The sequence below is a fragment of the Piliocolobus tephrosceles genome, chromosome 1 (assembly GCF_002776525.5).
Source record: "Piliocolobus tephrosceles isolate RC106 chromosome 1, ASM277652v3, whole genome shotgun sequence".
In the NCBI taxonomy this organism is placed as follows: domain Eukaryota; kingdom Metazoa; phylum Chordata; class Mammalia; order Primates; family Cercopithecidae; genus Piliocolobus; species Piliocolobus tephrosceles.
Genome location: NC_045434.1, coordinates 211,734,332 through 211,749,837, shown reverse-complemented (window position 1 = coordinate 211,749,837; position 15,506 = coordinate 211,734,332). Strand labels below are relative to the sequence as shown.

General features: G+C 42.4%; 1 protein-coding gene across 2 annotated transcripts in view; it reads left to right on the top strand.

The window, feature by feature from the left end:
- UBE4B (ubiquitination factor E4B) overlaps positions 1 to 15,506 on the top strand; it is a 152,192-nt gene that overhangs the window by 91,013 nt on the left and 45,673 nt on the right. For both annotated transcript variants that reach the window (XM_023215306.2, XM_023215307.3), the window contains 7 exons: positions 2,661 to 2,744; positions 5,246 to 5,302; positions 6,366 to 6,482; positions 6,580 to 6,678; positions 8,238 to 8,351; positions 10,832 to 11,030; positions 13,190 to 13,328. In XM_023215306.2, coding sequence (XP_023071074.1) covers positions 2,661 to 2,744; positions 5,246 to 5,302; positions 6,366 to 6,482; positions 6,580 to 6,678; positions 8,238 to 8,351; positions 10,832 to 11,030; positions 13,190 to 13,328 — 809 coding nt within the window. The remainder of the gene's footprint in view (positions 1 to 2,660; positions 2,745 to 5,245; positions 5,303 to 6,365; positions 6,483 to 6,579; positions 6,679 to 8,237; positions 8,352 to 10,831; positions 11,031 to 13,189; positions 13,329 to 15,506) is intronic.

Sequence of the window (15,506 nt, the reverse complement as noted above, 5' to 3'; positions counted from 1 at the left end):
GCCCGGCTAATTTTTGTATTTTTAGTAGAGATGGGATTTTGTCATGTTGGCCAGGCTGGTCTTGAACTCTTGGCCTCAAGTGATCTGCCCATCTTGGCCTCCCAAAGTGCTGGGATTACAAGTGTGAGCCACAGCGCCTGGCCCAGACCTGTTTATTTTTAATCCCAGAATTCTGCTGACTTTTCAGCCACTCAGTGTTGAAGATGAAGCTGTTGAACTGAAAAACAGCAACTTACTTTTTTGTCTTAAAAGAGTGGCAAATGTGAATTATTAAATCTTTGACTGAAATATCTACCTCCTTTTAATATTTGAGAAATATTCACAGATAAATAGCCGCTTGAATTTAGGACTGGAGGTGGACACTTAACAGTATTTTTAAATCAGTGCTGGAAAGTATTCATTTGAAAATTAAATAATTATTTATAATATCTGGGTCAGGCCAGGCATGGTGGCTCACGCCTGTAATCCTAGCACTTTGGGAGGCTGAGGCAGGTGGATTGCCTGAGCTCAGGAGTTCGAGACCAGGTTGATGCAACATGGCAAAACCCCGTCTCTACTCAAAATACAAAAAATTAGCCGGGCACAGTAGTGCATTTCTGTAGTCCCGGCTACTTGAGAGGCTGAGATGGGAGAATCTCTTGAACCTGGGTAGTGGAGGCTACATTTAGCTGAGATCATGCCACTGCACTCCAGCCTGTGCAACAGAGTGAAACTGTCTGAAAAAAAAAAGAAAAAGAAAAAGATTATGCATAGTAATATTTTGCCTATTGTATTTGTTGTTTTTTTTTTTTTTTGAGATGGAGTCTCTCTCTGTTGCCCAGGCTGGAGTGCAGTGGTACAATCTCGGCTCACTGCAAGCTCCACCTCCCAGGTTCACACCATTCTCCTTCCTCAGCCTCCCGAGTAGCTGGGACTACAGGCACCCGCCACCACGCTCGACTAATTTTTTTTTTTTGTATTTTTAGTAGAGACAGGGTTTCACAGTGTTAGCCAGGATGGTCTCGATCTCCTGACCTCGTGATCCGCCTGCCTCGGCTTCCCAAAGCGCTGTGATTACAGGCGTGAGCCACCGCGCCTGGCTATTTTGCCTATTGTAAATGAAACCCTAATTGTACCAAAGGATAACTATACAGGAAAGTATAATTATATTTTACTTGTAGCTTTCCTGAAAACATTTTGGAGATTTTTCAGGATGACCAATTATGAAGCTAATTTTTGATGATTCTGGAACTTCTGTTTGTCTTTTCTTCTTGATTACAATGTTGGCATTCCCCAGTGACACACCTGAGTTTTACTTCTCCATTTTTATCTGGCTTACGAGAGCTAGTTACTTCTACCCTGATTGTTGGAATTACAAAAACCATAGTATGATCTCTTCCAGAGCTGTGTTGATATCTCACAACACTCCACAGACACTTTGTCATCCAGGGCACCTGTTTTTTGTACTGTGCTCTTTAAACTATTAAGGTACTCAGTATCATGGAATGAAATTAGTACGAAAGGGAATTTTTCACGTTTTCTAGTGGCTACTTAGTATACTCCTATTACAACTTGTTGGCATTCAGATTGTCAGCTGCTGTTTACATTTTCTATTTAATGTTATTAGCCTTGAATCCAGCTTACTAAATGTGTTGATCACTGAGTGCATTGTGAAATTTGAAGATGAGCTAGGCTGAGTAAATCTTGCATGGTGTTACCAGGTATTAATCATAAATGTATAAAAGCAGATTTGAGTTCCTTTAAGTACCAACAGCAGGTTAATGTATTAATTACACTATATGTGGAGGTAAGGCTTTCTAACTAAAGCTTTCTTTGTCAGTTTCAGCCTTCACCAACTAGCTCTTTGCTCTAACTTAATTAAATTTAATGTAATAATAATATTCGTTGTTGGCCTGTTTATCTTGTTTTCCTCAAAATAAATGGGGAAAGGCTTTTAAAAAATATTGATAGAGGGCCGGGTGTGGTAGCTCCCGCCTGTAATCCCAGCACTTTGGGAGTCTGAGGCGGGTGGATCACGAGGTCAGGAGTTCAAAACCAGCGTGGCCAACAAAGTGAAACTCCGTCTCTACTAAAAATGTAAAAATTAGGCGGGTGTGGTGGCAGGCACCTGTAATCCCAGCTACTCGGGAGGCTGAGGCGGGAGAATCACTTGAACCCCAGAGGCAGAGGTTGCAGTGAGCTGAGACTGCACCATTGCACTCCAGTCTGGGCAACAGAGCGAGACTCTGTCTCAAAAAAAAAAGACAGACAGACAGATAGATAGACAGACAGACAGACAGATAGATATATAGATAGATAGAAGAACATATTAGTTGCCGAGATATGCAGAATTTAATTGAGTAGAGCAACGACCCCTGGAGAGTCCTTCAACAGGCTCCAAATGTATGGGTTTTGTTGAATTACGGGGGTCCTATCAGAGTATCAGAGTTCACCAAAATCCTCTTACTTCTGGAGAATTCAGCTGTATTACTTTATGGTTAGCCTTGTCAAAGAACAGGTCAACACTCTGGCTGGATTCTGGACTTTTATATGCAAAAAAGCTTTTCCCTGGGGAAGGAATGAAATTGCCTGGACACTCAGTTCTAGCACCTTATTTGACATACTTCCCATTCTTAGATTCTCTTAAACTTATATTTGTAATTTTGTTTTTTTTCTTATAGATATTTATCCCCATTTTACAAGGCCTGGCTCTTGCTGCCAAAGAGTGCTCCCTCGATAGTGACTACTTTAAATACCCCCTCATGGTAAAAATTTGTTCTTTTTCTTTAACTCATTCAATAGATGTTTTTCTTTCAGATTATTTTGACATATACTTTTCTTTCAGGTCCATGAGATCAACCTTGTTTTCAAATTTAAAACATGAAATCACTGTGTTGGCCATGCAGAGTGTTTGGTGTGCAGTGAGATGCATCAGTGAAGACAGTTAGCAGCCTGGTACATCTTCCACCTATCCAAGTCCTAGACAGGAGTTAGTGATGCACTTATTACAATGTACTTTGTATAGCTTATGAAAAAGATAACTGTCTCCTAGCAATGAGCATACCATAGTTGGGATGAAATTTTGTTACTTAAAAACAAAAACTATTAAAAATGCAAATAAAAAAGGCAAAGCTGTACATACTAAGAAAATGAATACAATTTTATCTTTATGTGTTTACTTTGTGCAGAAAATCTTAGGGTAGCTCTCTTGTTCACCCCACACCGCCCCACCCCCCAATTCCTAAGGTCATACACTTCATCTGCAGGCTTTACTTGGGAAGCAGAAATCTGCTTAGCTCTTTAGGGCACTTACAGCAGGCATACATAGTGGACAGAAGCTTCAGCTAGATTCCCGTGGGGAGTCTTGAATGTTGTAAAAATGCTGAAACTAGAATGAAAATTAGAAGCTCTTTTCTGTTCTGAATTCGCTTATTTGAAATTTTGGGAGAAAAATATTTTGAAGCATTACTGAATATTTTCATTGCAGAAGTATAAAGGAAAAAAATATCAAAATGAAATTCACTTACTCTGTGTATAAATTAAGTCTTATGTAAATTGAGACCATGGTTGTTTTTCTTACTGTATTTATTTCTTTTCTCATTCCACTGATTGGATTCCATTATACCATGAATTCATTACTGACGATCTGTTCTGTGCTAGACACTGGGGATACAGCAGCTAGGAAGACAAGGTCCCTCTCCTCAAGGCACTTATAATCTGCGAAAATAAGAGCTGCAGCACAACAGTTGAACAGATGCTGTGATAAATGTTAAAACAGAGCTGTACACAAAGGGTGCATTTATCTATTAAAAAAATTCAAACCTATCATGACACTAAAAGGCTACAAGAATGCTGGGAAATTAGAAGGTGAAACCAGAATTCCTACTTTAAAAAATAGTTTTAAGTGGATTTATGCCAGAGCTCTTTCCATTGTACGTGTTATTAGGGCTCCTGATAAAATTCTTTGAATCTTTATGTGTTGTTCTGCCTTAGGCAGGTAAAAGGAAGTGAAATAATCTGACTGTTTGAGTTCAGTGATGAAATATTTTAGTGAACACTAATTATCACTGTATTATGTAGATGTTCCTTCATGGGCTTGTTGGCTTTTGGGTTGTGATGTGAATTAGCTTGGTTTCAGTGAGGAGCTTTTAGCATCTGATATCAACAAAATGTCCTTTTGGTCAAAAGACAGAGGCCTCCATTGTGGTAGACAATGATTTCATTTTGTGCCATTATTGATGCTTGTATAATAACGAGGGGGCAGTGAGTGAGAGGGTACAATAATGAGAGGCAGGAAGAGGAAGACTGTTGAAGCTAAAATCAGAAATAATTGTGATCATTCTCTAGGTCAGTGGATGCTGCTGTGCCATACCTTGGAGTCAGCTGGGGATCTTTAAAGGTGTTTCTGCCTGGCTCCCCGCCTCAGACCTCGTGATTTAATTCACCAGCGGTGTGGCATGGCATTGGGGTTTCCAAAGGCTTCCCATGTGATCCTAATATGCAGCCAGGTTTGGGAACTCCTGCCCTAGGCAGTGAGAATGCTTCCTTCTGAGTCGGCTGCCTGAACCTCAGAGGCAACTCAACGTTGTGTCAGTGCCTAAATGGACTCTTTGGCTCATGTAGCAACTTCTAGAGCTGTGTCCGAATCACAGAGGAAATTCACTGTTTAAAAGAAAGTTTGATTGAGTTACCGTGGGTCTGTTAAATTATGTTTATGTCCCTAAAAAGTGTTTTTCATAGTTCTCTAATGTTAGGATGGTTGGAGCTCTGAAGGAAAGTGTTGGAATTCTTAAAAGTACTAGACATCTTGAAACCAAGTTATGCTTTTAAATATGTTTTGAATTTGATAGCTTACTAAATTGTAATTATTTATAGTCATGTTTAACACTGGCAAGAGGAGCCATCTAAAGTTTATGAAATAAGTATTTTTGACATGGAAAGATATGAAGTGGAAAACCTTTTTTGTAAAAAATATAGATAGATATAGTACACAAAAATATATCTGGAAAACGGTTGCTCAAAATATCAATAGAGGTTATCTTTGGGGGTAAAGCTTGAGTAATTTTGAGTTTCATTTTATATTTCTGTTTTATTTCCAGTTTTTCACATTGCATGTGTATTAGTTTATTAATCAGAAAAAGTAGTAAAGCTGCTGCCATTTTAGAGGGAATACATTTATAGCGGCAGTTAAAGCTGTTTCTTGATGATACAAATGACAGTCAGTTTAAGATGAAATGCATTCAAATGACTCTGATCTTATTTCTAGGCACTAGGTGAGCTCTGTGAAACCAAGTTTGGAAAGACACACCCTGTGTGCAATTTGGTAAGCACTCACTTGATGGGCTTGCACGTTTTCAGTGAATATATTGTAACCCAGAAGGCATTCCTCCAGTGAGATGACCTGGAAAACTTCTCTTGAAGGACATTTAGGTGTAGGCAGAGGTAACGTGTCTGGGAGGCTCTCAACTGTTACATTGTTGTTAGACACGTTATTTCCTGCGTTACAGTGTTCGTTTCTATGATTTTTTTTTCCCTTTTTTTCCCCCAAGAATCTTGCTTTATCACCCAGGCTGGATGGAGTGCAGTGGTGCGATCTTGGCCCACTGCAGCCTCCGCCTCCTGGGTTCAAGTGAGTCTTGTGCCTCAGCCTCCCAAGTAGTTGGGAATACAGGCACGCATCACCATGCCAGGCTAATTTTTTTGTATTTTTAGTAGAGATCGGGTTTTACCATGTTGACCAGGCTGGTCTCGAACTACTGACCTCAGGTGACCCCCCCTGCCTCGGCCTCCCAAATTATTGGGTTACAAGCGTGAGCCACTGCAGCGGGCCTGTTTTTTTTCCTTGACAAGTATTGTACAACTAAAGTGACAAGTGCTATGGAAAAGTTATTCTAGTCCTTTGGTGGTATAAGTAGGAAGAGTTCATTTGAACTTCAGCAAATAGTATCCTGAAACTTTAAAATTCCTTTTTTTTTCTGTCACCCAGGCTGGAGTGCAGTGGCACAATCTTAGCTCACTGCAACCTCTGCCTCCTGGGTTCAAGCAATTCTCTTGCCTTAGCCTCCCTAGTAGCTGGGATTACAGGAGCACACCACCATGCCCTGCTAATTTTTGTATTTTTCGTAGAGATGGGGTTTCTCCATATTGGCCAGGGTTTCTCCATATTGGCCAGGATTGTCTCTGACTCCTGACCTCAGGTGACCCACTCCCACCCGCATTGGCCTCCCAAAGTGCTGGGATTACAGGTGTGAGCCACCGTGCCTGGCTGAAACATAAAAGTTTTAATAATATCTTGTGAAAATATAGAGGAGCTGGAGGGTTTTCATTACATTTTTACTTCATCGGCCTGTTGAGTGGCTGACTGGCCTCTTCCATCTTCTGTCTAGGTTGCTTCTTTGCCGTTGTGGTTGCCGAAATCCTTAAGTCCTGGCTGTGGGCGGGAGCTGCAGAGACTTTCTTACTTGGGGGCTTTCTTTAGCTTCTCCGTCTTTGCAGAAGATGATGTAAGTATAGTGGCTACTTGCACTTTACCGTCCTTCTATGCAGATTCTTTCCCAAATGTACATTATATGTTGATTGCATTTTTCCTTCTCTTTCCAGGTTAAAGTGGTTGAAAAATACTTCTCAGGGCCTGCCATTACCCTGGAAAACACTCGTGTGGTTAGCCAATCATTGCAGCATTACTTAGAGCTCGGAAGGGTAAGCGTTCAGAAAACAAACTCAGAGGAAGTAGCAAAGATGAACTCCAGATAGGGAGCTTTTATTTTGTAGACTGGACGATGCCCAGTAGACAAACGGCTAACAAAAGCCAATTCAGTCTTACATAAAAAAGATAAACTATAAGTAAGTAACCTATGTCTTGAATAACAGGTTGTAACAACAGCAGTATGCTGCCTTTGTATGTAGCATCACTGGGAACTGGTCGTAAGCTTAGTGACCCGGCTCTTCCTCCAGCTGGCCCTTAGGCATTTGCACTGTGAGGGTGAGCAAGGGTTGTTAGTTTGCACACACCTTCACTGACTTGCTTATCCCAAATCCTGATTAATATGTCTTCAGTTCTCAAACTTAAAGGCAGAGAAGGGCTGGGTGTGATGGCTCACACCTGTAATCCCAACACTTTGGGAGGCTGAGGTGGGTGGATCACCCGAGGTCAGGAGTTTGAGACCAGCCTGGCCAACATGATGAAACCCATCTCTACTAACAATACAAAAATTAGCCAGGTGTGGCAGCACGTGCCTGTAATCCCAGCTACCCAGCTACTCGGGAGGCTGAGGCACAATGATCGCTTGAACCCAGGAGGTGGGGGTTGCAGTGAGCCGAGATCACGCCACTGCATGCTGTCAGCCTGGGCGACAGAGCAAGACTCCATCTCAAAAAAAGAAAAAAGGCAAAGAAGTTACAGGCTTGGGTATCTAAGGTAATTTTGATCATGGGAAGGAAGTAACAAAGGCTATTTTATTAAAACTCTAACTGCCGGCTGGGTTCGTTGGCTCACGCCTATAATCCCAACACTTTGGGAGGCCAGTGTGGGCAGATCTCGAGGTCAGGAGGTAGAGACTGTCATGGCCAACATGGTGAAACCTCGTCACTACTGAAAATACAAAAATTGGCCGAGGTAGGTGGATCACGAGGTCAGCAGTTCGAGATCAGCCTTACCAACATGGTGAAACCCCATCTCTACTAAAATACAAAAAAAAAATTAGCTGGGCGTGGTGGCAGTTGCCCATAATCCCAGCAATTTGGGAGGCTGAGGCAGGAGAATCGCTTGAAACCAGAAGGCAGAGGTTGCAATGAGCCGAGATGTGCCACTGCACTCTAGCCTGGGCAATAAGAGCAAAACTCTGTCTCAAGAAAAAAAAAAAAAATTAGCTGGACATGGCGGCATGTGCCTGTAATCCCAGCTACTCGGGAGGCTGAGGCAGGAGAATCGCTCGAACCTGGAAGGCGCAGGTTGCAGTGAGCCGAGATTGCACCACTGCACTCCAGCCTGGCAACAGAGCTAGACTCTGTCTCAAAAGAAAACACAAAAAACTGTAACTGCCTACCTCCCCCACTCCATATTCTGCTTTCATGCTGATTACCTTGACATAGTTGAATATGGATGTTTCTTATATTCTTCTTTCACTCAGTATTGTCTGAAATGAGTAGAAGTGGGAGAGGAGAGAACGTGGGAAGTAGGCTAGCTGTTCATGAAGTCAAAAAGGAATCGTGTGCAAAATAGTTTTAATTTGTTTCTTCTTTTTAAAAATAAATTTCAGCAAGAGCTTTTTAAGATTCTGCATAGTATTTTGTTAAATGGCGAAACCCGTGAGGCTGCTCTCAGTTACATGGCGGCTGTCGTCAATGCCAATATGAAGAAAGCACAGATGCAGGTAGGATTCCTACAGACTGCTTTTCACTGTTCATCAAATTCATTCATCTGACCCAGATTTAGTCAGCACCTACCAGGCACTGTTCTAGGAATGGGGGAACAGTATTGAACAAGGTAGACAAGCTTCCTGCTTTTGTGGAGCCCATGTTCCACAGGGTAAACAAGTACACATATAAATACATGATTTTAGACAGTCGTATAATCAATGAAGAAAACAGAGCAAAGTAAATGACATGAGAAGAACTGTAGTTACCAGAAGGAAGGTCTGAAGGTGATTTGTGATTGGGTGGCAGGAAAGGCCTCCCTGAGGAGGTGAGGTTTGTTTCATAGGAAGGAGCCAGCCGTTGTAGTGGCTGAGAAAAGAGCTGTCCAAGGTGGAAACGAAGCAGCTTTGTTACAAGCCTAGCATGCAGGCTTTTGTGGCTGGAGAAGAGTGAACAGGAGGGAATGGCAGGTCCTGGAGTTAGTGGGTAGACAGGGCTCCATCGGGTTGGGTTTACATGATCAGAACTGTCATGGGAGGGTTTTTAGCAGGGAAATCACAAAAGCTGCATGTAGATGGACCAAAGCAGAAAGGGGCAGCCAGGAACAGACCCAAGGAGGCGGCTGCAAGGGCATGAGTGCTTTGGTCCAGGTGAGACAGGCCAGTGGCTGTGGCTGCTTTGCCAGAGGAGAAAAGGGCATCCTTCCTTGATTAGTAATACGTAATGAATGAATGATGTGACGCGTATACTCAGAAGCAAAAAACGTAGAGAGAAGAGCATAGATCTGGTGGTTTCTGATCGTGGTTCCACCGTGTACTAACTGCAGGACCTTAAGACAGTTACTCCTCTGTGCCTCCGTTTCCTCATCTGCTAAGTGGGGGTACTACTAGTACTGGGTTTATTATATATAAAGTTGTTAGAATGGTGCCGGGTACACAGTGATCACTCAACCAGTATTAACTATCATTCTTACCATTGTTGTATTATTATTTTTTTCTTAACAGAGGTAATCAAGTTACATTGTTATATTGTTAATGCAAGAGTGTGCTGATGCTGTCACCTAGAGAAACAATATCCCATGATAACAAGTGGAACTACTTGTTTTGATGCTCTTGAGGGAAATAAAGAGGAGAAAGAGGCTGGGCATGGTGGCTCAGGCCTGTAATCTCAACACTTTGGGAGGCCGAGGTGGGAGGATCGCTTGAGCCCAGTCATTCGAGACCAGCCCTGGCAACATAACGAAACCCCATCTCTACAAAAAATACAGAAATTATCTGGGCATGGTGGCTGGTACATACCCAAAGTTTCAGCTACTTGGGAGGCTGAGGCGAGAGAATCACTTGAGCCAAGGAGGTCGAGATCAGCCTGGGCAACATAGGGAGACCCCGTCTCTACAAAAAAATAAAAAATTAGCTCAGTGTAGTGGCGTACACCTGTAGACCCAGTTATTCAGGAGGCTAAAGTGAGAGGATCGCTTAAGCCCAGGAAGTTGAGGCTATAGTGAGCTATGTTTGCACCACTGTACAACTCTGTTGCCTGGGCAACAGAGTAAAACCCTGTCTCAAAAAAAAAAAAAGAAAAGAAAAGAAAAGAAAAGAAAGAAAGCAACATTTATTGTGTTTCTACTTACTAATTTTGAGGCTCAGGCAAATCACTTCAGGGTCTCTGAGTCTTTATTTCCTCCTATATAAAATGTTAACAGCAGTATTACTGACCTGTAAGAATTATTGTGATGGTTCACTAAAAGAATGTATAAAACGGCTGGGCGTGGTGGCTCATGCCTGTAATCAAGCACTTTGGGAGGCTGAGGTGGGCGGATCACCTGAGGTCAGGAGTTCGAGACCAGCCTGGCCAACATGGTGAAACCCCGTCTCTACTAAAAATACAAAAAATTAGCTGGGCAGGGTGGCGGGTACCTGTAATCCCAGCTACTGGGGAGGCTGAGGCAGGAGAATCGCTTGAACCTGGAAGCGGGGATCACGCCACTGCATTCTAGCCTGGGCAACAAGAGCAGAACTCCATCTCAAAAAAATAAAAAAAAAAAAGAAATTTATAAAATGCCTCTTGCATAAATAATAATTATGTAATAGGTGGTAGTCAACAAGTAGCACCTGCTAATACAGAATTAATGGAATGACAGTGGTGATGATATGTGTGTCTTCTCATTGACTTTAGGATACAATTATGCTTGAAAGTTCAGTCTGCTTTCTTATAAAGGCCAAAATTTCTATTCATGTTATTATTTTAAATACTTTTTCTTGGCTGGGCATAGTGGCTCGCCCCTGTAATCCCAGCACTTTGGGAGGCCGAGGTAGGCGGATCACTTTAGGTCCCAGCTACTTGGGAGGCTGAAGTGGGAGGGTTGCTTGAGCCTGGGAGGCAGAGGTTGCAGCCGAAATCACACCCCTTCACTCCAGCCTGGGCAACAGAGTGAGACCCTATCTCAAAAAAATTTTTTTTAATGTTTAAAAATACTTTTTCTTTTCATCTTTCATAGACAGATGATAGATTAGTATCTACAGATGGATTTATGCTGAATTTCCTTTGGGTACTGCAGCAGCTAAGTACAAAAATCAAGTTGGAAACAGTTGATCCCACGTATATTTTTCACCCAAGATGTCGGATTACTCTTCCAAATGATGAGACACGTGTGAATGCCACGATGGACGATGTGAATGACTGGCTGACTGAACTCTGTGAGTACTGTGTTCACGACTCGGTCATTAAAACACTGCTAGTGTTTTATCTTACCTACATGCTAGTAATTCCTCACAAATTGTTACCACCTCACCGTAAAATGAACTTATGAGATAGAGAAACATAATAAAAATTGATACAGTAGGCCCGGCATGGTGGCTCATACGTGTAATCCCAGCACTTTGGGAGGCCAAGGCAGGTGGGTCACAAGATCAGGAGTTCAAGACCAGCCTGACTAACATGGTGAAACCCCATCTTTACTAAAAATACCAAAGTTAGCTGGACATGGTGGTGCGCACCTGTAATCTGAGCACTTTGGGAGGCTGAGGTGGGCAGATCATGAGGTCCGGAGTTCATGACCAGCCTGACCACCATGGTGAAACCATGTCTCTCCTAAAGATACAAAAATTAGCAGGTGTGGTGGTACGCTCCTGTAATCCCAGCTCCTCAGGAGGCTGAGTCAGGAGAATCGTTTGAACCCAGGAGGCAGAGGTTGCAGTGAGCCACAGTCATGCCACTGCACTCCAGCCTGGGCAACAGAGTGAGACTGTGTCTCAAAAAAAAAAAAAAAAAACAGGCAAGGCACGGTGGCTCATGCCTGTAATCCCAGCACTTTGGGGAGGCCAAGGTGGGCGGATCATGAGGTCAGGAGATGGAGACCATCTTGGCTAACACGGTGAAACCCGTCTCTACTAAAAATATTTTTAAAAAAATTAGCCAGGCGTGGTGGCGGGTGCCTGTAGTCCCAGCTACTCAGGAGGGTGAGGCAGGAGAATGGCATGAACCTGGGAGGTGGAGCTTGCAGTGAGCGGAGATTGAGCTACTGCACTCCAGCCTAGGCGACAGAGCGAGACTCCGTCTCAAAAAAAAAAAAAAAAAAAAAAAGATACAAATTGAAAAAACATTTGAGCTATCATAATATATCTATAAACAAGCCGAAACCAAAGTAATGAAATGGAATGTAAGTTTTCGAAGAAGTAGATGACATTTCACCAATTTATTTAACCTGTGTAAAGTGAATTCTGGTGATTCATAGAAAAAATTATAATACTGTTGTTCTTAATAATTCTACTTTTCAGGATATATTCCCAAAGTTGGAGGAAAAAGGAATAATTTTGTTTACATAAATCCTCCCAGTAGTACTATTACTTATAATAGAAAAAAATTAGAAAAAGGAAATATGCAGGGAAATGGCTCTAGAATCAGTAGTTTATTAACATAATTTAATACCGTTTCGAGATTTAAATATTTCTGTATTGTATTGAAAAACGGAGATTTTATATATCAGTAAGAAACATCACCAAAGATTGTTGATGGGCTGGGAATGGTGGCTCACATCCATAATCCCAGAACTTTTGGAGGCTGAGGTGGGAGGATAGCTTGAGCCCAGGAGTTCAAGACCATCCTGGGCAAAATAGGGAAACCCCATCTCTACAAAGAAAAAAATTAGCCCAGCATGGTGGCACATGCCTGTGTTCCCAGCCACCCAGGAGACTGAGGCAGGAGGATTGCCCGAGCCCAGGAAATCAAGGCTGCAGTGAGCTGTGATCTTACCACTGCCCTGCAGCCTAGGTGACAGAGTAAGACCGTCTCTCAAAAAAAAAAAAAAGATTGTAATGGACATCTATGTACACATTTAATGAGGTAGGACAGAATACCTGGTCCTTGAATGGAGCTAACAGAATTCTCTTCTTCTTGTAGCGTTGTTTAAGTTTATAATTGCAAAAGTATCCTTAAATGTCTGGCCAAGCATGGTGGCTCATGCCTATAATCCCAGCACTTTGAGAGACCAAGGAGGGTGGATTACCTGAGGTCAGGAGTTCGAGACCAGCCTGGCCAACATGGTGAAACCTCGTCTGTCCTAAAAATGCAAAAGTAGCCAGGTGTGGTGGCACATGCCTGTAATCCCAGCTACTAGGGAGGCTGAGGCAGGAGAATCACTTGAACCTGGGAGGCAGAATTTGCAGTAAGCCAAGACTGCGCCATTGCACTTCTGCCTGGATGACAAGGGCAAAACTCCAGCTCAAATAAATAAATAAATAAATGTATCTTTAAACTTCATAAAAATTCAAATGTAATTTTCTCTTCTGAATTGAGCTTTTTCTCTGATTGAGACATGTAATAGATTTTATTTAGGGAATGATGTTCTTTTTCCTAGATGGCGATCAGCCTCCATTTTCTGAGCCGAAATTCCCTACGGAGTGCTTCTTTCTCACCCTGCATGCTCACCACCTGTCTATTCTGCCTAGTTGCCGTCGCTATATCCGCAGACTCCGGGCTATCCGGGAGCTCAATAGGTATGTGCCATGATGCCGTGTCCTGGGATTGCCTGAGTTACCATTTTTTTGTCAGGGGCAAGCAATTCCATTGTGAACAGTAGTTTTGAATGTAGGGGGAGATATGTACGTTATATAGTGTTCTATCTGCCTCCACCACCACATCCACGTTCCTCAGTTGTCCAGAGTTCTTTACCTGGTGAAGTGATCCAAACCTTGATTTCTGAGAGTTCTGAACCCTGGGTATTTCACTCTGTTTATGGTTACTACAGACTTCCATTAACTTTTCCAGCTGGGCATACATTACCAGCAGGCACTTTAAACTTTTAAAGTTTAAAGGGTCCCCTGGGTTTCAGACATACGCCTTCTTCCCTGGACTGTGAAAAAGTAACCATGGTTTCCCTTGATAACCAAGATCATTTACTCCTGCCCACGTGTAATTCTCTTTTTGGCTTGTTCTGTGCCATGAGGAGTCCAAAATGGCCAAATAGCAGCCTCAGATTTCCAATTCATTAACACCATTGTTATGTTTCTTACTCTAAGCATTTTTTGCTGTGTACTAACACCAACAAACAGAAGTCACAGGAACACAGAGCAAATATTCTTGAGCAGGTCATCTGGAATAATGTAACCACTTCTGCTTTTTGGTCTAGAACCTGTGTAGTCTGGCTATGAGAGAAACTGAATCATATTTGTATCTCTGTATCTACCTTGCTTAAATCACTTACTAATTCTTTTTTATTTATTTATTTTTTTTGAGATGGAGTCTCGCTCTGTTGCCCAGGCTGGAGTGCAGTGGTATGATCCCAGCTCACTGCAACCTGTGCCTCCCAGGTTCAAGCAATTCTCCTGCTTCAGCTTTCTGAGTAGCTGGGATTACAGATGCGCACCACCACGCCCAATTTTTTTTTTTTTTTTTTTTTTTTTTTTTTGACGGAGTCTTGCTCCATCCAGGCTGGAGTCCAATGGCATGATCTCGGCTCACTGCAACCTCCGCTGCCTGGGTTCAAGCAATTCTCCTGTCTCAGCCTTGTGAGTAGCTGGGACTACAGCTGCACACCGCCATGCCTGGCTGATTTTTCTGTATTTTTTGTAGAGACAGGGTTTCACCATATTGGTCAGGCTGGTCTCAAACTGCTGACCTCAGGTGATCCACCCACCTTGGCCTCCCAAAGTGCTAGGATTACAGATGTGAGCCACTGTGCCTGGCCAATTTTTTGTATTTTTTGTAGAGACGGAGTTTCGCCACGTTGGTCAGGCTGCTCTCAAATTCCTGACCTCAGGTGATCCAACCACCTCTGCCTCCCAAAGTGCTGAAATTAAAGGTGTGAGCCATCACACCTGGCCTAAAATCACTTACTAATTCTAATGTTACCCTGCAGATTCTTTATGATTTACTTTCTACACATAATCATGTCTATAAATGATGACAATTTTATTTCTTATGCTTTTTTTTTCATGCCTTAGTGCCTGGGCTGTAATTTTTAGTACAATGTTGAATAGAAATAACTTCGAAATTTCCATCTTGTTTCAGTTAGTGGAGGAAAGCTTTCTATGTATCCTCAGTTACCAGATTAAGAAAATTTCCTTTTATTTCAATAGTTAATTTCCTTAGCACTAGTTGAATTTTATTAAATGCTTTTGCCATATCCATTGAGGAGACTAGACTTTTTTTCTCCTCTATTCTGTTAATGTGGTTGAATTATATCAGTTGGTTTTCTGTTATTAAACCAGTCTTTCACTCCTCAAGTAAACTTAACTTTTATATTAATGTTTTTATATCTAATAGGATATACAATTTGCTAATATTCTGTTTAGGATTTTTGCGTGTGTTCGAAAGAAAGCCTGACCTATAATTTTCATTTCTTGTTAAGTGCATCTCAAATTTTGGTATCAAGGTTATGCTGCCTCATAGAAGAAACTAGGGGCTGGGCGCAGTGGCTTATGCCTGTCATCCCAGCACACTGGGAGGCCAAGGTGGACGGATCACCTGAGGTCAGGAGTTGGAGGCTAGCCTGGCCAACATAGTGAAAACCTGTCTCTACTAAAAATACAAAACTTAGTCGGGCATGGTTGGCGCACGTCTGTAATCCCAGCTACTCGGGAGGCTATAGCAGGAAAATTGCTTGAACCTGGGAGGCGTAGGTTGTAGTGAGCCAAGACCGAGCCACTGCACTCCAGCCTGAGCAAGAGAGTGAG